The sequence below is a fragment of the Mchenga conophoros genome, linkage group LG18 (assembly GCF_057382185.1).
Source record: "Mchenga conophoros isolate Kocher_MC1m ecotype Shallow Benthic linkage group LG18, M_conophoros_male_GT1.1, whole genome shotgun sequence".
NCBI classification, from domain to species: Eukaryota; Metazoa; Chordata; class Actinopteri; order Cichliformes; family Cichlidae; genus Mchenga; species Mchenga conophoros.
Window position 1 is genome coordinate 22,376,132 of NC_140543.1, and position 22,605 is coordinate 22,398,736.

The window sequence follows — 22,605 nt, forward strand, 5'->3', positions numbered from 1 at the left end:
AGACACAGAGAAGTGTAATGACTTAGGTCAGGACTCGGCTTTGCACAAGTGTAAGTAGGTTACAAGCTGTAACAACTTTACTCTTTCTGTGTGTGTGTGTGTGTGTGTCTGTGTGTGTGTGTGTGTGTGTGTGTGTGTGTGTGTGCGTGCGTGTGTGTGTGTGTGTGTGTCTGTGAATTATTCAGTGAGACAACATGCAGCAGGTACCAAAGAGGAAATTTACTGTCGTGATGTTTAATGTATGTGTCGCCAGTGATTTGTAGGTACCTGAGAGACTGACAGCTCTTATACCATCCATCTGTTTCCTACCTTCCTGTAGTGTTATTAAGCTGCTGTGGAGCTGCACTCAACAGACCTGCAGCAGATGATCTCAGATATGCTCATTTTCTCTCTCCACCTCTTCATTCTCAGCCTCTTTCTGTCACTGCCATATGTGTGTTGGTGTGTGTGTGTGAGAGAAAGAGAGAAATTTGGTCAGCCAGCTGCGAGTTGGACAAAAAAGTCCATTTAAATGCATTTGATTAACATACGAGGGAGACGCATTATTTATAAGTGTGTGAGAGTGGAGCATTGTAAGGTAGCTTTCAGAGGAAAATAAAGACCAGCAAACAGCAGATTCTGTGTAGAGTCAATCACTGCTCTGAAGCAAATGCATCAAAATATATCAACATCAGAGGAGAAATATTGTGACTGTAAAGTCTGTAAATAATGGAGAAGAATTTGCTTGTAGATTCCAGAAGACTTCAGGCCAAATGATGAAAAAATGAATAAAAATCTTGAGATAGAGACTCAAGATTTGTAGGTACAAATCTCACTATCTCACTATGACTGGCTACAGTACTGTGCAAAAGTCTGGAGTCGCCTCTTATTTCTTTATGTTTTGTTAGAAAAGGGGGAATATTTGTACTGATTTATTAAAACGTGCAAACCTACAGCATAGAAGGCAAAAACAGAGTTTGTATAATTGTAACAAGCCTGAAGTAAATACTTGGTCTGACCACTTTAATTCTTCGACACAGATTTGTCTGTAGTCTTCAGGAGTAGTTCTCCAGGTTTCTTGAAGGATGTTATATTGAGACCATTGCTGATGAGGCTTCAGTGAACAGCAAACGGATCAACTGAAGAGCCAGATGCATCTCTCAGGTTCGGTGTCAGGTCTTTGTTGGAAATACTCTTCATCTGCTATGGCGAAGTTTTCATAGTTTTTTAAGGGCACGTTGCACACAGTGCCAAGTTTTCAGCTAATAACTCTTTGGAAATCACTTTGTTGTTCCAAAAAGTACCATGTCAAGTCTGTGTTATCTTTTGTAGATTCAACTTAAGAAACGTTAACAAATTACATGTTTGGTGACAGGCTTCTAGTAAAAAAATAGTCCCTAAAGATACAATCTTAAATTGGTTTGTTGCTAAGTTGTCTGTCTATATCTATGTGTAAGAGCAACAGTGATTCATCCCTTGAGTCGGGTGCCTTTTTTATGCTTGCCTCTTCTGAAAATGGTCACGTACAAAGACTGAAAAGGAGTGAAAAAGCAGCCAAGGAATAGCTGAATGAATGACCTTCAGAAAGCCTGGAGAACTATTGCTCAAGAGCACTTTATACAACTACGAGAAAGTCTAAATGCTTGGAAGCAAAATGCACAGAAATGAGGGGTGGTTCAAGGCTTTGTACAGTTAAGTAAGTAAGTTTAAATAATTACATTTTGCTGTACTTGGTACTAATTAGATACTTGCTGTACCAAATAAAACTTACTGAATCGTAGTTTCAGCTTGAAATCGTATCATTTTTTGCTATTTGTAACATTTGCTAGTGCGCTAACTTGATACTTTTTACTTTTTCCTCATGTTTCTGATATTCAGTCTCTGTCCATCTCTGTCCATTATCAGGCTAATCCTCCATTAATAACACCATCTCTCTGCTGCTTGTTGCTGAGATTAAAGCAAAATAAAAACACAGGCACAAAACCAGCAATGAGCTAAAATAGGCTGCAAACAGCACCTTTCACGTTACAGTCCTTTGTTCCGTTTTATCATAAAGAAAGAAGCACCTTTACACACGGAAATGTTTTGTAAGTCAAATGAGTAATGATTTAAAGGTCAAAGGTCAAATATAAGCATCGAAAGGCTGTTAGCATGCTGAAGCCTGCTGTGTCTGAAGGAGAGCACAGGTCAAAGGTGAAGCCTCTGAGGTTGGCTCTGAGGAACAATGCTAACAAAGGATCAGGTGCTACCTTCTGTAGTATATTGAACCTCCACACATTCACGCCCTCTGTGTACGCCTTGCATCATCGGATCTACCGTAAACAGACCGCCGTTTATGACCACAGTTCAGTTCTGCAGCCAGAGGTGGTCAGAAAAGTGAGTAGCTGTGAAATGAAATGGAATAATAGACCCACACGCTGGTGGGACATCATCCAAGAAGATTCCTCGTCTTTAATGATGTGCTGAGTCTGTGGAATATCAACTAGGCGAGGAAAGAAGAAGGGAAGAGTATTGTCCTCCAAGTGTTTGTCACCAGTGCCAAATGCCTGGAGAGTCTTGAGCCATCAGCTTATTCTCACATCAGCACTTAACAATAACAGCAAAGAATTGCTGAATGGACATATTTCAAACAGGGGGGACGTTACACATCACAACATAACTGCATTAACCAGCGAACGTGTGGAAGATATTCTAATCTCTGTGTTGCGGGGCTGTTAAAACTTCCGTGCTGCCTTCAAGACCTTCTCCTCATCCATCTGTGAAACCAAACATTTGTCTTCCACCAGACCTTCGAGGAGAGCCCCTGGCCAAAGACAAAGAGAGGGCCCTTCTCTTTGTGTGGGTGAGCTGTTCAGCTGTGGTCCCATCTAGGCTTGTAATGATTGGTTTCGTGGGTTGCTTTAGTCCCTCCCAGTCTATAGACTGAATTTGATTGATGGATTGGCTTGCCCAATCCCCCTTGGGTTTTGGCTGCTGGGTGCACAGGCTGCGAGAGGGTTTCAATATTCCGCAGAGTGACGGAGTTCGACAATATCCCAATCCAAGGACCTCAAAACACTGAGTATTCATTTCTCTTGCACTATTTCCCAAGTGTTTGCAGTTAGGTCCCCGAGCTCTGAGATTTGGGAGCTGTCCAGTGCTGAAAACAGACAGTTTTTACAACATTCACTGTAAAGTCATTGTTAGTCCACAAACCTATTCCCCTTCTGGCTCCACACGGACCACAAAGCCCAAAGAGATCGTTAAAGCTCCCATTTTGGTTCACAGCTTAGTTCACAGATGAGTCCGTTGCTTATAAAATCCAGGTTAAAAAAACATCAAAAAGAGGTTTAAAACACTGCCCATCACATTCTGAGCCAAACAAAATCAGAACCTTTTAATAGATGCACAATCATACAGCAACAAGCCCGTGGCTCTCTCCAAGTTAAGCTTATTTTGATCATACCTAAGCCGCTATAAGCGCAAAGCTGGTGCTCATTTGCATTTATATAGTCTCATTCTGTTAGCTATTAACACTGTATTAGTGGGGAACTAGAACCCATAATCACCTAAGTGACATATTAGAGTTGGCACTTTCTAACCATAGAGAATAAAATCAAACCTTGACTGAGAATTACCTTTGGCTTTCACTGACAAATATGCCAGCAACAAGGCTCTTGAAACAAATTCACATGAGCTGAGACCAGCATGGCTTTTACTAATGATTATTTTCATCAGAAAATAACACACACAAAAAAGAAACACAGCAGTTTCATTGATTGCCCACTGAAACCCAAAGATATTGACTCTGCAGTTCTATAACATCTGGAAAAACAGTGATGTTTGTCACTCAGCTACAAATAACTTAGTGATTGTTTCAATAATTCATTTTTGTCTCCACAGAAACTGCAGAAAAACACTGAAATGCTTCTGCAGATTGTTTATTTTCCCCAGCCAAACTACAGAAATTCAGCTCATGTTCATACACAAGACAAAAAAAAGCAGAAAAATGCTCACATAAAGCTGGAACTAGTTTTATGCAATGATTAATCACACTCTAGCATCTCTAAAAGCACTGCATATGAGCCTCTTTTTTTCCATCTTCCACTGATGCAAAGTGGCTCCTTAAATTGCAGACTGCTCACAGAGAAATGCACGATAAACAATACAGAGGCTGAATGAGTGCAAAGTTTGCAGCAAATAGACAGCGAGGCAGCTGAACTGAGCTCGTACTCTATTTTAGAATCAGACCCCTTTCTTCCTCACAACACCGCTCTCTGATCCCTCTGCTCGTATGAGTGCACTCATCTACATACACACTTCAACACGCAAACATACACGCAACTACTGCATGCGTGCCAGGGCTCATGGATGACTCACACACACATACACAATCTCTCAAGCACACACACACAGATCCGGACAGGATGAAAAATGCATGCTGTAAACTTTCAGCTGAGCCTCTTTGCCTCATTCCTCACTTTTCTCTTCTCGCCCTGTAAGCACCACTTCTCTGCCTCTCTGTAGCCTCTTGCAAACATTTTCCTGAGCTCCTCTATAACGTGTCGTTGCCTAGTTAACCTCGTCCTGCTTTGTGGCACTGACACACAGCTGGTGGTGGGCGCACTAACAAGGCAAAAGAAGAAAAGACTTGGACTCCTCCAGGCTGAGGCGGTGAATGGAAACAGAATGGGCTTTATTGGGCTGCAGGGGCTCTCATATTCTCAGACAATACAGCTCATTCGTCAAGGTGACTTAAACTGTTCTCCTCCTTCACTGTGATTTGTACATGCCAGTGTTTGTTTACAGAGCGGGCACTCATCAATATAAAACCCTCTAAGATCTGTTCACCTACTTGGCACCAGGCAATCCATCTTTTTACCGACACTTTTTTTTTGTTGCTTCATTTTTCTTCTCACATATTTTCAGCAAAGCAAAGCAAAGTTGGCACGGGGTACTTCAGTGTAAAGATAACATACTGACAAGCAGACCCTGTGATCATTAGTAACTCAGATTCCACGGAGGATCTTTGATGTCAGGCGCAGGTGACAGCTCTGGAGATGGACCACGAGATCTGATTTTGGCAGTCACTCAGCACATGTTGTTTGCTCACCAAAAGCCTCTGATTTACATAATAGATTTCACAAACACCTGTTCAAGAGCTCGGATGCGCTTCTACAATTGCATCACCGGTAGAAGGCGTCTTCACCTTCTGGTTTCCTTTCTTTCTGACATCTGTAGATTAAGATTTAAGAAGGTTTTTTGCGCCCGTGTAAACCAGTTCTCGTGATATGAAGACAAGCTCTCCTGAGATGAAACCATGTAATGGGCACGCTAACGAGGTTACTCGCTGAGTTGATGATTTATGCATGAACATACATGGGTTGTAAATATAGACCAATATTAAAAGCTTTGACCTGTAAATAATTAAAGATATCCCAAACGGGTGCGATTTGCGCGCCTCTCAGAAGCTGACGGTGTGATCGAACAGGAAGGCATTGATTGGTCCACAAGAAAAAAATACTTTAATACTTTCTGGTATTGTATTTGCATATAATTAGAGCAATGTGAGAAAAATGTACCCATGTTTTTTTTTCGGGTTTTTTTCTTCTAGCTGCTCTAAAAGTACGTTTTTAAGCCAAGAAACGCACACTTCAAAGCATCTTCCCGCAGCAGAGCGGTCTCAGCCGCCTCCGGCTACCCGGCGACTTGAGACATGACACACTGACCAAATGACTGATTTCATAAAGCATGCAAGCGAAAAACATTTTATTCTTGCCTTTTTCTCTCTCTCTCTCTCTCTTACCGTGTCTACCGAACCAAGGTTCGCCTCAGTAGTGCAGTCCTAGGGAAAGCAAAGCTTTGCGCCTCAGATCAGGTGTTCTCCAAAGCTCCCCGAGGGGTGCAGAGACGGCGAACGACGGAACAAGGGTGAAACAGCACTTTGCAGAGGCAGAACAGAGACCAGGGCGAGTGTCTGCACAAGCGCTCCGGATCTTACTTTTCACTCCTTCAACATTATCCTCTCCTCACTGAGCAGCAGCCTATGCGCCGGTCATCCCGTCAGACGCCGATTTGTGCCAGATCGGAGCAGGAGCACTCACACAGAAAGAGAAAGAGAGAGAGAGAGAGCGAGAGAGAGACAGCAAGGTGCTCCCTCCGTCCCCCCTCCTCGCCAGCAGCAACGCCGAGGGAGAGAAGCGGAATCGGTCTAAACAAAGAGGCAAGCAGTGACGGGCAGACGGTTCCAGCGCCCCCCATTCAAAGAGTGGGGATAGGGTGGCGGTGTGGGTGGGTGGGAGGGATTGAGGAGAGAGTGGGGGGTGAAAAGAGGAGAAGGGATGTAGTTTATGTGACCATAATCCGATTCCTATATAAACCTCCGAGGTTGATCCGGGGTCTGCGAATTAAATTTACCCGTAAGCTCACAGTGACAGTCTGACCATCAGTTAACCCCCACCCACCCCAACACCCTCGTGTCACCTCGTGTTTCCACACATTTAATGGAAGAACTTGTGTGCTTACGCGTATAACCCCCAGGCCACCTATTATAGACAAGCTGGGGCTCTTGTCCGTTTAATTAACGTTTGCAGGGTTTGACCTTAATGCTGAGCAATGTTAACTGTTAACCGGCTGCATCAGACAAATCTCCCAACCTGGCAACATCTCACTGCTGCAACGTTGTGCGCACAAACCCAGCAGCAGTCGGCGGTTTGTTGCTGATGGCAGCCCTTGGCCATTGGGGCTGTCTGACCACAGGTCCAGCTCCTACACTGATTCCTGTCAGTGATCAAGTGAGAAGAGCAGTTCACTCCTCTTTGTTATTCATCATACTGTAGGTCTGCAGTCTGTTGCTCCGTGCTCAAGATGGTTTTGAATTATGCATCTTCCCTTGTGTAATACAGGCAGGAGTTGGTTTTCGAATCTTAATCGAGCCACTAATCATGATAATCACGATGACTGCGAAAAAAGTCTGTATATACTCTGTTTGATTTCATTCATTTATTCTTATAATAAGATTTGGAGAACTGAGGGGATTTACGGAGCTGGCGTGCGCACAAAAACTTCATATTTCAGATTTATCTGCGTGGAATTGAGGCCTTAAATTAGAGCATTAAACAAGTAATAAAGAATATGAGTTAATTTTTACCTTCATATAATAAAGATTGTGTAAAACAGCGTGTTTCAGTTTGACCATGCAGAAATAACGACTGTTTTGATTTTTGAGTTTAAATATTTCACCTGTGAGTTTGTGCTACCTGCTTAAAACTACTTAAAGTAAATCAAATTTTGTTCTGGCATCTTGGGGATAGCAAACGCCAGTAAACACACCATGAATGTATTCTAATATTAGATCATTGCAATAATAAGTAAACATGCAAAGCCAGCAGACATGGAGCAGCATCAGCATTCATGTAGAGTACAGCAACCACATAATGAATGCAAGTTTAATATTTGTGATTTGGGCTCCACCCATTCCTGAAGAAAATATCTGACTGTGAAGCTGATAAATACTTAACAACAGCCGTTTTTATCCTTGGGCTAAGTTTGATGTGATAGCAAACAAACACAAGTAAATGTGAAAATGAGCATTTTTTTCAAATGTTCCATTATTTGTTTGGGGATAGTTTTAAGAAAAGAAAAGAAAAGAAAAGAAAAGGGAAAATGACAAAAGAAGAAAAAGAAAAATGAAGCCAACTCAAAGAACAAGTCCCAAGAACTGCAGTTCATAAGAGTTACACTTGGGCCCGTCTCCAAACTAAGTCAAACCCACAGTTCCTCACCCCACAGTGTAAAACTGCCAGATTTCACAGCAGAAATAGACATTTTTAAAATCTTGTCCAAGTAGCAGTTTTATTTACTTGGTCTGAGTTATTTATATACAGTGTTGTTAAAATGTGCTTGCCCCCTTCCTGATTTCCTGTTTTTTGTATGCTTGTCACAGATTTAAATATTAGACAAAGATAACAACTTCTCATTTGTAAATGAAGGTTTTTATTATTAAGGGGAAAATAATAAAAGGCTCGAGATTAAGCATAAGTAAGGGGTTGGCAGGAGTGACAGGTGCCCAGTGTGCTATACTCACACTGGGTAAAACAGTGACTGGAGGCTATAGCATAACCAAAACTGTTGAAATCTTGCTGCCTCTAGAGTGGTTGCTTCACAGATGAAGACCAAGTCTGCAACTACTAACACTCAGCCGCCATCTTCAAAGTGACTTTAGTGCATCAAGACAGCGATAAATAAGACAGAATCAGTCTGCCATCAGTCTGCGACAAATGAGGTCATGTTGGCAATTACATGCAATCTGTTTGTGATGATTAATTGTGATCAGTTGCTAAAAATCACAAATGGCATAAACCTGATTGCATTCAAAGTCCAACCAGAACCTCATAGATGTGAAGCAGAAATTGAGAAACTCCCCAAATTGTGACATAGTTGCTGCAGGGCTGAAATTTAACAAATGCCACAGAAGCTCAGCAGGTTTACTTTCATAAGAATATAAACAGAATAAAACCAGTTGTCAACCAGCGGAGTCGAGCCCCCTGCAACGAGACGTATGACAGATGAGTTGCGCTCATCTGATTCAGATTGATTGCAACCTGCTGAAAATCTGTCTGCGTTTATAAATTAGACCTCAAAGTATTTTTAGTTTCAAAGTTTCAGTTTATTGTCATATGCGCAGTAATTAATCATGTCTCTCTGTGCAGTCAAACTTTTTCTTTGCTGTCCACAATAGATGCCAAAAAGAAAACAATCCACATATAAAATAGAAAAATGAATGATAATTAAAAACAATTTAAACAGCAATCATAAAAAGGGCGTATGAGAAATACAACAGATATATAAAAGATTTAAAAAAGAAAACTATACAGATAAAATAAAAGAATGTGAGCCGTGATAAGCGATTCAAATATATTAACGCAGTTTCGCTTGTCAGTCTGTTTCAGAGTGGTTGCAGTCAGACCACAACAAAGTTGCCTCCCTCCTGTGCCGTCTTGGGATCGAAAGGGTTCACCAAAGAGTTGTGTTGTTGTTGGTCACTGCAAGTACAATCAGTCACTTGGAGGTTGCCCCCACCCACAGAAGAAGAAGGAGGACAAGAAGAAGAAGTTCGAAGGACTCAGCTGTTTCATTTTTAATTTCTTTGGTTTAAGCCAAAAAAAGCATTGTGTTTAATAACACAATGAATTATGGAAGCTCTAGCTTTAGCTGATAATGCCCCATTTTCACTGTCGCACATAAATGCAAAGCCCAATGTTTCAAAGTTGTTTTCCATTAATGGTTGACATCATAGTGATGTCTATCTTTAATGTTAAGTCTGTGGGCATGAGCAACGACTGCAGCCTGTGAAGTTTGGGCTTTAGGAGCTTGTTATGCCTTAATGAATTAGCTACTGGAGTGTAATGTACCTGTCATTAGGAACTGTCCTCTGATTACAGTCCCAGACTCTGAGATAAACTCCTCTAACCTTATTTAACACTCAACATCCTCCGGTTCCTCTGACGGAGGATCTAAAAATGAATCTAACTGATGTCTACAAAGAAGGGACGCGCTATAAAAAGACATCAAAGTGTCGTTTGAAATGTCACTGAGAAATGTCGGTTAAAGGGAACTGTGAAGTCAAAACGAGATCTGGAAGCCTGAGAAAACCTTCAGAGAAAACTGGATGTATGCTGGGCAGGAAGACAAAACAAAGCATGCCTCCAAAGGAGATGAACGTTTGGCTGGCACGGGAGAGGCAGCTCACTGTACCAAACAAACAAAACCCACGCAGAGGAGTCATCAGAAGGACACGTTACCTGCGACCTCATCAGAAGAGTTGGAGAAGAAGAGGAAAGAGCGGGCAAAAGCCCATAAATCTAGAGTGGAAGCACTCTGCTGGCAATGAAAGCAGCGATATACAGTAATGCCAAATCACGGTTATTAAGTAATCACTTAGCGGGCGGTTAGATGAATGGGTCGGATGGCTTTTATATGTCTTTCGCCTCGGGGGCCGTATTTATATCATTTTATGTATTTTTATCATTTACAGAAACAACAGCCGTCTACCACCGCTTCTGAAAATGACACTGATCAGAGGTTTGGGAATGACAGAGTAAACCAAAACAGTGAGCTGAAAGATGCTAAAAACTCCACGGAGCTCGGGGGGACTGCAGATTCAAGTACACAAAGACTTTTCATCTATTGTTCCTATCAAATTTTAATTGGAGCACCTTCAAAGGGAAATAGGGATAAATTTGGATGTCAAGGGATTAAACATCCATAAAATGTGTTGAAAGCGGTGCTTCCTAACATCAGATGGTAAGGTAGTGATGCATAAACACGAGTCATTTGAAATATAATGCGGTGCTTTTGCAATGAACTTCACACCTGCGTAGAGATGACTCTTCAGTTTATGCCTCTGTGTGTTTCCACTTATACTTCCAACACTGAGGAATTCAGAGCTGCCTGAGCTGTAAACAAGGCGTATGAGTGTACAAGGAGAGGTGTGTGTCAGCCCCAAATTGATCGTCTGGAACAGAAGCCGACTTTAGATCTACACAGTACGGCTGTACCACAGAGGCAAGGGAGCTCCAAATAACATGAAATTATTGCTTTTGTTAAACAGTGTAGTCTTAAAACGCAGGGGCACTTTCTGCATCTCCTTCCCGGACTGATGCAAAAGCTTTTCCTTTTTGTTGTCAACACAAAACTCTACAGCAGAAGCGCTGCACGTGACAACAAGCCCTGCGAATGTGAGTTCATTCAGCCATTCGAACACCTCGTCATGCTCTCTTGATGTCTATGTGTTTGTTTTTGTTTCACGATGAGGGAACAAAATACAAAATAAAAATCCAAAATCTCCACAAAAAAGCTGTGTTACAGTCATATTTAATCTGGTTTAGAGTGTACACGTGGCTGCATCCGTGTTAGTTCCTGCTTTACTCATGGTGGCTTTCAAACACAATGCTGTGTTTTGTAAAAGATTTATGAGACAGGAGAAAGTGCATGGAAATTTCAGTCAGACTCACACGCATACACACTTACACACTTATGGATCCAGTAAAATAAAATAAACTCCTGATCCAGTTGCTGTGTTTATTTTACAAGCGGACACATTTATAGACGTTCTCATCAGCGCTTTGAGACTGATGGAAAAATAGAGACAGGCTAAACTGTGGGGGATTCATCAAGCTCTCAGTGCATCTCAGATTCCCTCAAAACATGACAGGAGGAGGAGCAGAGAACCGCAGAAGCACCGCTCTGAGAGTTTTTACTGCAGATGCCTTTGGGAAGTGCTACAGGGAGCTCTGAACATGTGTAAGATCAGCCCACCAGAACTAACATTGCAGGATTAAACTGTTTGCCCTGTGCTGTTTTTTGATTGGTTCGTAGCCACTCTGCTGCAGGAGAGGAGATGCAATAAAGACCAAATATATCAAATTATATTTATTCATAGTCAGAAGCAAAACTAGACATCTGAGTCTGGCTCTGCTTAAAGTTTACAGTCATAGAGAACAGATATGCTGTGGTGGTGGACACAGGCGGCAATTCATGCACATGCAAGCCCGAAGAAGGCTCATCCTTAATGTGAGCTGTGACTTTTAGAAATGTCAGGCGCCTCACCAAACAGACAAACAATGTCAATCACTCTCCAGCAAGGGGGAAGCCATCCGCGCACAGTGGAGAACACACAGCACACAAGGGAGGTCGGATGAGGATGCTGAGACAAAAAAGACTTCTGGAAAGCTATTGCAGCATCTTCACTGGAGCAAAATGCCACTTCCAAGTAACGCAGGCTGCCCTCAGTAGGAAGGCAGCCTGCGTAATGAAGCTTTCTGTAGCATCATGGCTTCTCCACGCACATGTTTGCCTATTATTTGCTGGCCTTGCTGATAATGAGAGGAGATCAAAGAAAACCACATAAAAAGATGGAAAACAGGATACCTCCCAGTCAGGAGAAATATAAACTGAGCTAGATTTTACAAACTCCAGTCTCTGTGCTGATGGGGCAGTTGTTCAGGCTTGATTTAGCCACCCTGCTAAGTTTAAATGTTTCCGAGCCCAGCAGGCCCATCTGGGCGGCAGCAGGGCAGTCATGGAGGAAGTGCAGGAGACGAGGTTGGCAGCGGAGCTAACCACATGTAATACCCCCATACCGTCTAACCACAGGGCCCTTGGTTTATGTTTGCTTTGGCCTAATTTTCCCTTCGTTCATATTTTATGTTTTCTCCGGAGGCTTCACTGAAGAACTTTTCCTTTAAAGGCTTGAGGCTGAGTTTCTAGAAAAGCAGACATGCATGCACTGGGTTATAATTTGAAGCACTGAGAGAAAGGTTTACAAGAGTTTTGTTTCTTTTCTCTTTTTTTTTTTTTGTCTTTCTTTTACAAGAAACATTTTATGGGAAAAATGTAGAAAGAGAGCAGATATGACATAAACAAACTGTCCCCAATATCACAGCAAAATAGACACGCCGGTCCACCGTGTCCATTTCACGCTTTGCATCTCCAAAACGTGAGATGGACATGCATGCAAAAGATGCTTTACTAGCAGGGGGAGATAACTTATTAAAAGCCAGAAAGTCGGTAGTGAGCAAAAAACATATGAAATACATTCCCTGTCTCTTAATTCCCAGGAACGATTAAGCTAGGCAGCTAATGTGTATTTACATGTAAATGTGTTAGTAATTTCTGTTTAAAGGCTTTCCTGAGATTATTTTGTGCTTCAAATAAAATATCTCCCTCTACTGTTACTGCAAATTACTTCTGCATGCATGTACATTTCACATTTTGGAGAGGCAAAGCGTAAAATGGACACACGTGTCTATCACATGCTTTGCCGTGATATCGGGTTCCCCCAGAACAAACAGCTGTGTTCATAATTTTACATAACCTGGCAGAATTTGTGATTTTTGTGATTTCTTGGGGTCATTTTTATGTGTATATAAATGAGAATACCTAACTTTTCTTTCCTTAAGGCTAGTGGTTGGGTGAACAATTGTGGTTGTCCTCTTTAAATCATAATGAGAAACTACCCAAATATTTTATTATTACCTCATTTAAGATCAACGACAACTTGAAGTCTTTTGTGGTAGTTATGCTGCCCTCACGACACGTGACCATGTGAAGCTAGACAGCTAGCGAACAAAATAGAGGAGATCTTCCACACAAGGCTTGCTTTTCTTGCTTTTAATGAAGATCCTTTAAAGCCTTATGTCTCTCAAGGCTTCTCCTTGCTAATTCTTATTTGTAACTGAAACATACAGAAAATGAAAATAAATTGCTAGCTAATACACATCTTAATGACAACTTACTGATTAGCCTAGCTTAACACGTGCGTTACATTAGCATCACAGTTCACTCCATGTAAACACATATACAAGTTATCTCTGAACATATTAATACTCACAAAGACGAACGTTTCCCAAGGTACAAGCGTGTAGGGCACTCTTAGCGTGTACATGAACTCGTTCACTCTTTTAATACTGCCGAAACACTTTTCACGGCATTAACGGAGAAAATACGTCAAAGATATGTTAATGATCAGAGCGCTCCCTCGCTCCCATTTCCGCACATACAATACAAAGATCGCTTGTGATAACGATGTCTCACTCTGAGCAAATTACAAACCCATACATTTTAACTGTTTTTAGCATGAATCACTTATAATATTTCTTAACTTTGAACTTATTTATCACTTTGCTTATGTAACTTAATCAGACTATGCACTAACTACTGACTTTTGACCAAAAGGCATAACACTCCCCGCTTGATATACACACATTATATCACAATAAACATCAATACAACATATTCAAACATCATTTAGCATTGAAGAATATTCATTCAGTCTCTGCAAGCAAAACAACAATCTCTGAAACTGCTCTGAGAAACATTTTAACAGTCCCATCTTTTACAGTCCGCACTTCCACTTTTCGGACCTTCTTGTCGCTGCTGGGGAATGTTTTTACTAGTCCCATGGGCCATTCGTTCCTGCTGGCTTGGGAGTCCTTTAGCAGGACCACATCTCCTTGTTTGACATTAGGTCTAGTCTCTGTCCATTTTGCACGACTTTGTAAGGTGGACAAATATTCTCCTTTCCACCTTTTCCAAAAGGTATCAGCAAGGTGTTGAACATGTTTCCATTGTTTCCCAAACAACTGCCCTGATGAAAAGTTCCCAAGTGGAGCAGACACAGCACTCATCTTCTGCGTTAGTAGCACTGCTGGAGTGAGTACTGCAGGACTGTCAGGGTCAGTGGATATGGGGACAAGAGGCCTTGCATTAATAATTGCCATCACCTCGGCCATGAAGGTGCACAACACTTCATGAGTAAGACGTGTTTGTTCAGTTCGTAACAACATTGCATCCAGAATGCGCCTGGCAACGCCTATAAGGCGCTCCCATGAGCCTCCCATGTGAGACGCATGAGGGGGATTGAAAGTCCAAACACCCTCTCTCTTGCAGGTACTTTCCTACCGCTTTGTTCCCGGAGTTTAGGTTTAATTCCTTACAAGCGCCCACAAAATTCGTGCCTCTGTCTGAGCGCAGAAACTTGGCTGGGCCCCGAATAGAGAAGAGCCTTCTTGATGCATTGATAAAACTATCAGCAGACATAGTCTCTATCAGTTCGATATGCACAGCCCTAGTTGACATGCATGTGAATAACACAGCCCAACGTTTGTTCTGGGAACAACCACCTCTTGTACGACGCGTCACAATAGTCCATGGCCCAAATACATCTAGGCCTACAGTGGTAAAGGGTGGTTCAGGGGTGACTCGGTCTGCGGGCAAGTCTGCCATTTTCTGGATCTGCATTTTGCCTCGCAACTTGCGACATGTGACACACCGATGAATGACAGATGACACAAGCCGCTTCCCTCCAATTATCCAGTACCCAGCACCACGGATAGCTCCTTCAGTTATGTGTCTTCCTTGATGAGCCACTTGTTCATGATAGTGAGTTACAATTAGCATGGCGATGTGGCTGGTAGATGGGATAATCAGAGGGTGCTTTTCATTTTCTGTGAGATCGGCGGCGGAAAGACGTCCTCCGACTCGTAAGAGACTGTCTTTGTCCACCACAGGATTGAGCTTTTTGAGTGCATCAAATATGCCACTGACCTTCCTTCCTTCTTTAATGTTTTCAAGTGTCCCTTTGTAAGCTTCTTGTTGGACAGCTCGAATGATGACTACTTGGGCTCGGGTGAGTTCTTGGACGCTCGGTGTCTCACCGAAACCTTTCCATCCCCTTTGTCCACTTGTCTTTTGTGCAAAGGATGTAACTACATGAATGAGTCTGGCTATGACTCTGCAAAGAGTGATCCAGTTTGAGTACTTTTTGAAACGGTCAGAACCCAACTGTGGCTCTGCTACAGTAGTTTTCATTACTTTTATTTCCGGACGTATCTCTCTGTCTTTTTCAGGTTCGATGAGCGTGAAAGGACCAGTGTGTGGTTCTGTGTGTGGGTCAGAGTACAGAAAGGGTGGACCTGAGAACCAGGTACTGTTCTGCAGGTCTGCTGCTGGAATGAACCAAGTGGCTTGGTCAGCATGATTGTTATCCAACGTTTTCTGCATGGATTGGATGTAGTGATCATTCATTTCTGGTCTCTTTTCCAAAGTCTTTCGGAGAGAGCAGAGGCGTTTTAGGGCTTGTTCTCTGTTGTCAGGGAGCCTCCTTCTCTGTGAGCGAAAGGGTAAAGGTGCAACCCAGCTGTTCTCTTGGTTTTGATAAACTTCATTGTCCATTATTGTCAGGAATGCTGTCGTCGATAGACATGGCTTGTTTGATATCACCCTCAGATCTAACAAACACAGAGTGTCCCAAATCGTCTGTGATGCAGGTTGCATTCATAGTGACCCCATAATTCTCTTTAACGTGAATTGTGTTTGGGCAAGGCTCAAAATAGGATGCATGTCCATTATCTAAGGTGTGTGTTTTATAGACATTGACCTCTGACTGACTGTGCGCTTTTCCTAAACACACCTCCCCCACAATAACCCAACCCAGGTCTAGCCTTTGGGCGTATGGTGCATCATTGGGTCCGTTGATTTGCTCACGTACCTTATGGACCCTGATGACGTCCCTTCCAAGGAGTAAAAGGATTGGGGCGTGGTGGTCGACAGGTGGGATGTTATCTGTCACTGGAAGAAGATGTGGGTGATGCTGGGCAATCTCTGGAGAGGGTATTTCAGATCTATTGTCTGGAACAGAGTCACATTCAATTAAAGGGGGTAGCTGGATGTTGACCTCTCCATCCAAAGACTCGAGGAAGAAGTTTACAGCTCTCCTACCTGAGGTTTGTTCTCTGCCAGAGCAAGTCTTTAAGGTGTATGGAGTGGGTTTGGCATTGATTTTGAAAAGGCTGAAAAACTGACTTAACCAGTGACCTGTTGGACTGGTCATCTATTACTGCATACATTTTTATAGCTCTCTCTTTTTGGCCTGCAGGATACACTTTGACCAAACTGATCTTAGAACATGAACGTGGGCTGTCACCTTGGCCACATACCTCTGTGCACTTCGACTCGACTGAAGGTGAACTCTCAATTTGCTCTTCATTGTCGTTGTTTCCTGGTGTAGTACTCTTAGGGGCAGGAGTAGGACCAGGATGCATTGCAGATAAGTGTTTAAGGCTGTCACACTCAATACACTTAACCACTGCTTTACAGTTTTTTGCAATGTGTTGGACAGACCCACAGCATCTATAGCATATGTGGTGCTCTTTGAGATAGGCTTGTCTTTCTTCAATAGTTTTGTCTCTAAAGAGCTTACACTTTTTGAGTGGATGTGGTTTTTTGTGGATTGGGCACTGGCGATTCGGTTCCTCCATTTTCTTTGGACTGAGATTATTCTGGTCCGGCTCTGCCGTAATGTCCATTTTGTGTGCTGACACAGTAGGTTTGCGACTATATGATCTCAGTTTTTCTGTGGGAGAAGGGACATGGGTGTTGGCCTTGGACATAGCAAAGCTTGGGTCATTCCTCATTTTCGCTTGCCGCTGGACAAATTGTGTGAAAACTGAGAAAGGAGGAAATGACACACTATGAGTCTCCTTGTACTGTGTTCCTACAGTTGTCCACTTTTCCTGTAGGTTGAAGGGAAGTTTTTCCACTATTTGCCTGACTCCTCTAGCTGTGTCCAGGTAAGCAAGTCCTGGGAGTGCACCATCTTGTTTAGCACACTGTAGCTCCAATAAGATGTCTGTCAGGGTCCCTGTGCCTACCCGGTCGGCTCAGTACGGCTACATATGTTTTGTATTCCTTTTTTTATTTTTTTCCTGCTCTCTCCTTTCCCCTCTTTCCCTCCTCCCTCTGCCTGGGCGGAGCTTACCTGCGGGCTCCTGCCCCTGGCCCACGCACCTGTGGCTCATCACGAGTGATCCAGCTCCTTTATAAGACGGCAGCCCTGTGTTTCTCGTCGCTGGACCGTTGCCGACCCTCGTCAGTGTAACCCCAGCTCAATGACTTCAGAAGTGTTTCATAGCGATTTACCTAACTACCCATTCGTGTCTCTGTGTACAGATTCCCTGGACCTACCCCTGTGTTACCCGAGTGAGTGGAGTGTGAGGAGGAGTGGACGGAGAGTGTGCGTGTCTTTCCCGTTCGTGTGTGGACCCCCGGAGCCCGGCTTTCCCCTCACTTTTGTAAATAATCACCTGGTGCATCATAATAAAGACTCTTGTGCTTTCAAGACCTAGAGCCTGCGCGTGAGTCCGTTCAGTCCCGTTGTGACAATGTCACTAAGTTCCTGCAGCTTAACATTGTCTTTGTTTGTGAGTTTGGGAAAGTCCTCTACTTTTTTTAAGAGTGCGTCCTCAATAGCCTCAGATGAGCCGTAGCACTCTTCAAGGCGTTGCCAGACCATCTTTGCACCTGCAGCCGGATTGAGGGTGTGTACAGCGCGAATGCGCTTAGCCTGTTCGGATGATGTTGGACCCAACCATTTTGCTAGCAAGTCTAATTCCTCTCTTGGAGACAAATTTAGGTCTTTGGTTGCGCTGATGAATGAGGTTTTCCATGCCCAATAGTTTTCAGATTTGTCATCAAATTGCAAAAGGCCTGTGCTGACTAGTTCTTTGCGAATTAGGTATTTTGCAAACTGTTGCATTTCCCTTGATTCAGGTACACAGTTGTTAAGGTTGGGGGTGTGCTTTGTGGAGTTGGACCAGTACGTGTTGACTACACATGTGTTCACTGTTTGCTCCTGTTTCCTTTCTCTATTTACAGGTTGTGTTTTCGTCTGAGTGTTGGTTATAAAAGGGTTAGTCATTTGTGTACTGTCTTGTACATCTACTTCATTGCAATTTCCTTTAGGAGGCTGTGCTGGGTCGTGCTGAGTGTCTGGGTAGAGTAACTCACATTGTTGTCGAACATATTCGTTAGTGCGGTGCACTGTACTGATGGGCTCAGCTTCCTCGCAAAGTTCTCCGTAGAGCTCCCCGCTCTGAATCTCTGCTTCTTCATAGGCTGAGACCTCTGCTTCAGCTGCGGCTATTGCTTTTTGGCACTGGAGGACATGTAGATGAGCATCCAGTTCAGCTCTCTGTTTCATTGCATTAGCTTCCTTTTCAGCGAAGGCCAGTTGAGCTCGTGCTGCTTGAGCTTTGGCGTAGGCCCTTGCAGCTGCAGAAGCTGCTGATGAGGATGTCCGTTGAGAACGCCTTGTCGATGTTCTGGATTGCTGCGACTTGGTGTCGAATGGCTGAGACCGTTGCTGCATTGTAGCTGGTTGAGTGGCGACGTCTGCTTGCTGTTCACCACCGGCTGCTTCGTCTAGCTCTTCAGCAGAATTTGTGATTTTTGTGATTTCTTGGGGTCATTTTTATGTGTATATAAATGAGAATACCTAACTTTTCTTTCCTTAAGGCTAGTGGTTGGGTGAACAATTGTGGTTGTCCTCTTTAAATCATAATGAGAAACTACCCAAATATTTTATTATTACCTCATTTAAGATCAACGACAACTTGAAGTCTTTTGTGGTAGTTATGCTGCCCTCACGACACGTGACCATGTGAAGCTAGACAGCTAGCGAACAAAATAGAGGAGATCTTCCACACAAGGCTTGCTTTTCTTGCTTTTAATGAAGATCCTTTAAAGCCTTATGTCTCTCAAGGCTTCTCCTTGCTAATTCTTATTTGTAACTGAAACATACAGAAAATGAAAATAAATTGCTAGCTAATACACATCTTAATGACAACTTACTGATTAGCCTAGCTTAACACGTGCGTTACATTAGCATCACAGTTCACTCCATGTAAACACATATAAAAGTTATCTCTGAACATATTAATACTCACAAAGACGAACGTTTCCCAAGGTACAAGCGTGTAGGGCACTCTTAGCGTGTACATGAACTCGTTCACTCTTTTAATACTGCCGAAACACTTTTCACGGCATTAACGGAGAAAATACGTCAAAGATATGTTAATGATCAGAGCGCTCCCTCGCTCCCATTTCCGCACATACAATACAAAGATCGCTTGTGATAACGATGTCTCACTCTGAGCAAATTACAAACCCATACATTTTAACTGTTTTTAGCATGAATCACTTATAATATTTCTTAACTTTGAACTTATTTATCACTTTGCTTATGTAACTTAATCAGACTATGCACTAACTACTGACTTTTGACCAAAAGGCATAACAGTAGTTGTGGATGAGGCACTTTATCTTCTCAGATGGTAAAGCTGCTCATTCGTCTTGCCAAAATGCCTCCAGTTCCTAACTCAAAGTGGCTCAATGACATTGAGGTCAGGAGACTGAGATGGCCACTTGAGAACTTTTTTCTTCTGTAGCCAATGAAAGGTCGACTTGGCCTTCTGTTTTGGATCACTGTCATGTTGGAACACCAAAATACGTCCTATGCGCAGCTTCCAGGCTGATGAGTGTAAATTATCCTTCAGTATTTTCAGATAACACTCTCCATTTATCTTGCCATCAGTTTTAACCAAGTTCCCTGTGTAGCTAACAAATCCCTAAAATGTCAGTGATCCACCTTCAAGTTTCATAGCAGGGATGGTGTGCTTTTCATCACACCAAACGTTGACTCTTCTCCAAACGTAGTTTTTAAGGTTGTGGCTAAAAACTTTTTTTTTCTCATTATTTTGTCTCATTACTCCAAGTAAATTTGCTCCATAAGTTTTGTCAGCTGAAGTTATTTATGGGTTTCCCTTGCATCCAGAACGATGCCTAACTGAATGACCATTCTTGTTTAAAAGTTATCTAATGCCTAAGATTATGGCTTTCTTTGTAATATAGTCCATTCAGTCTCAGTGATTTATATTCTAGTATTTTATTAGTCTGTTACTAAATACCATACCATGTCTCATACAGTTTAAGGATGAGGCTTGCTAGCTAAGATTCCTAGTTCAATTCAGTTCAATTTAACGATAACAGGCACCACAAAGTGCTTTAGATTGTAGACTCTACAACAAAGTACAGAAAACTGGCGACAGTGAGAAGGAAAAACTCCCTTTTAACAAGAAGAAACCTCATGCAGACAGCCATCTGCTGTGACCGACCAGTTGAGGGTGAGGGGCGGGAGACAGGACACAAAACACACTGTGTAAGAGAGCTACCATTAACTGACAACTTAGCACTCCACCTTTTCATCCAAATATGGTCATGTCTGGCTCTAAAACACCAACATGACCTTCAAATAATGTTGAAACTTCAAAATTAATAGCCCAGAATCAGTGGGTGTTGTCATGGTGCTGCATCCATCTCTTATACTGTCTATGGTACAACCTCATAGCAGTTAATCTGGCTACATAATCTTATTCCTTGTAACTTCAGGCCTTTCAACTAACTAAGTCAGACCTCTTGATGCTACTCATCCTGTTTGCTGTGTAAATGTAAAATCTGTTCCCTTCTGCCAGCTGTTTTTATTTTATTCTCAGAGGGATGTGATCTCACTTCCATCTCTTCTGACCTTATGTTTTAGCAAAATCAGTTGCTCAGTGCAACCCAGTGATCATTTTCACCTGTGCCTCTCCACACAGATATGTGTGACATAGACATTTCTGTGTTTGCCTATGGGCTGAGAAAACGTTTTTTTAGTAGCAAGGACCCCAACCACAAATGTGAATGGAAAACATTTGTTGATAATAAAGCAACAAGCTGTGCCAGAGGATGTGGTTTGGGGAACGCCACATCAAGGATCAGCAGCAGCTCGTGGGACTCTGTGGGCAACAATCTGATGTTTAAATGCTATGAAGAAGTCAATGGATGTCAAGACCCCATAAAACACTATAACATAGATATAGAGCTTATAGAGCCATATGGGAGCTTATAGATTACAGAAGGTTTTGGGGCTGCTGTATTAAAAGGTGGGATCTCTGATAGAAAGGTGAACTGACCCTCAAGGATGTCGCAACCAATTCTAGGACCTGCAATGTAGTCAGATGATAAAAATGAAACAAGCAGTATGTGCATCTGGCAACTTGAGGCAGACTGAACTGTTAACTCGTCACTAGCTGAGGGTTGCTGATGTGTGAAAGCCAAATAATGAGACTGAATAATGAGCGCCAAAGAGAAGTGGCAAAGATTTCTAAAAAGGAGGATAGAAGTAAAGAAGAGTGGCATCCTAGTGCTAAAGACCAGGAATCTGCAGCTAAGGTCCTATTTCTCTGTGGTTTCTGTCTGGAATGGCACGATGAAATGCTTGAATAACATTTCCAGAATCTAAATAAATGTAATCTGAAGTAAAGGAGAAAGATCTCTTGGTGTGAAGAACCCCTCTAATTTCCACTTGTGGTCAGAGTAGCACTGATCAAACATTAAGATCTAAGAATGCAATGTTGAAACCTGTTGAAATTTATGATGGTTTAGCTTCTATAATTTATTTAGCTTTCCAACCAAAAGACGGAAGAGAAAGTTGCAACCTGTAAATACAATGGCCTCGCCCAAAGTCTAAAAGCTGAATATTGGGTGTAGAAATCTAGAAGTCTTTTTTAAACCAGAGATGAACCAAGATCATTTTAGGGCACTTTTATATGCAACAATTTCCTGCATTTTCCAGACTGAATGAAGAGATTTGCTGCAGACCCACGTTCTCAGCTCCTGTCACAACTGTACCCCAGTCAGGAATAATGTAACTTGCCATATCAGAAGATAGTGCACACCATGATGGGCCTTAATCCAATCTGCAGCAACAATCTGGTTGCTATGTTTTATCTGGCTAAATACAGCCCCTCACCTGTGGGGCCAGAGAAATATTTGGCTACCGACTCCCGGAGTGGGAGCAAGCAAATATAACAAGTAGGATAGAGAAAGTGAATCTGGCTATCTGCTGCCTGCAATGGGAACTGAACTATGCTGAAAAAGTAGGTTGCAGAGAAACATCTCTGGTAACTCAGAGCCAGAAATGGGAACTGAAGAATCTTTAAAAGTAGGATAGAGAAGAGATTATCTGGCAACCTGCTGCCTGAAATGGAAGCTGAAGTATGCTGAAAAAGTAGGATAGAGAATTTTGAAACTGGCATCCCGGTGCCAGAAATTAAAGTAATTGCCATTACTTAACAGATGAAGGAAATTAGCCTCTGGTGCTATAATACAGTAGATAACCGAGGAAGTGGGGAAAGGATGGTGCTTAAAGGGCAACACAGTGCGTCTTTAGCAGAACTTCTGGAAAGTGGACACTCTTTGCTGCTCACA

At 42.5% G+C, this 22,605-nt stretch overlaps 2 protein-coding genes across 5 annotated transcripts in view; both read right to left on the reverse strand.

Annotated features, from left to right (window-relative positions):
* The window catches only part of LOC146553737 (neurocan core protein-like), a 46,713-nt gene extending 40,519 nt beyond the window's left edge, over positions 1-6,194 (reverse strand). The window contains exon 1 of one of the 2 annotated variants that reach the window (XM_085255613.1): positions 5,765-6,194. The gene's annotated coding sequence lies outside the window, so the exon portion shown is untranslated. The remainder of the gene's footprint in view (positions 1-5,764) is intronic. The other variant, XM_085255612.1, reaches the window with a different exon arrangement.
* Positions 397-17,281, reverse strand: LOC146553738 (uncharacterized). Of its 3 annotated transcripts, none has more exons than XM_085255617.1 (2): positions 13,352-17,281; positions 397-424 (listed from the first exon to the last, which is right to left on the reverse strand). In XM_085255617.1, exon 1 carries the CDS (start codon positions 15,793-15,795, stop codon positions 14,290-14,292), a length of 1,506 nt encoding a protein of 501 aa, XP_085111743.1. In that variant the 5' UTR covers positions 15,796-17,281; the 3' UTR covers positions 397-424; positions 13,352-14,289. The 3 variants fall into 3 exon arrangements, with proteins under 3 accessions (XP_085111743.1, XP_085111741.1, XP_085111740.1); XM_085255615.1 differs by lacking the exon at positions 397-424 and adding an exon at positions 8,605-12,224; XM_085255614.1 differs by lacking the exon at positions 397-424 and adding an exon at positions 8,605-13,195.
* Between the last annotated feature and the right edge of the window lie 5,324 nt (positions 17,282-22,605).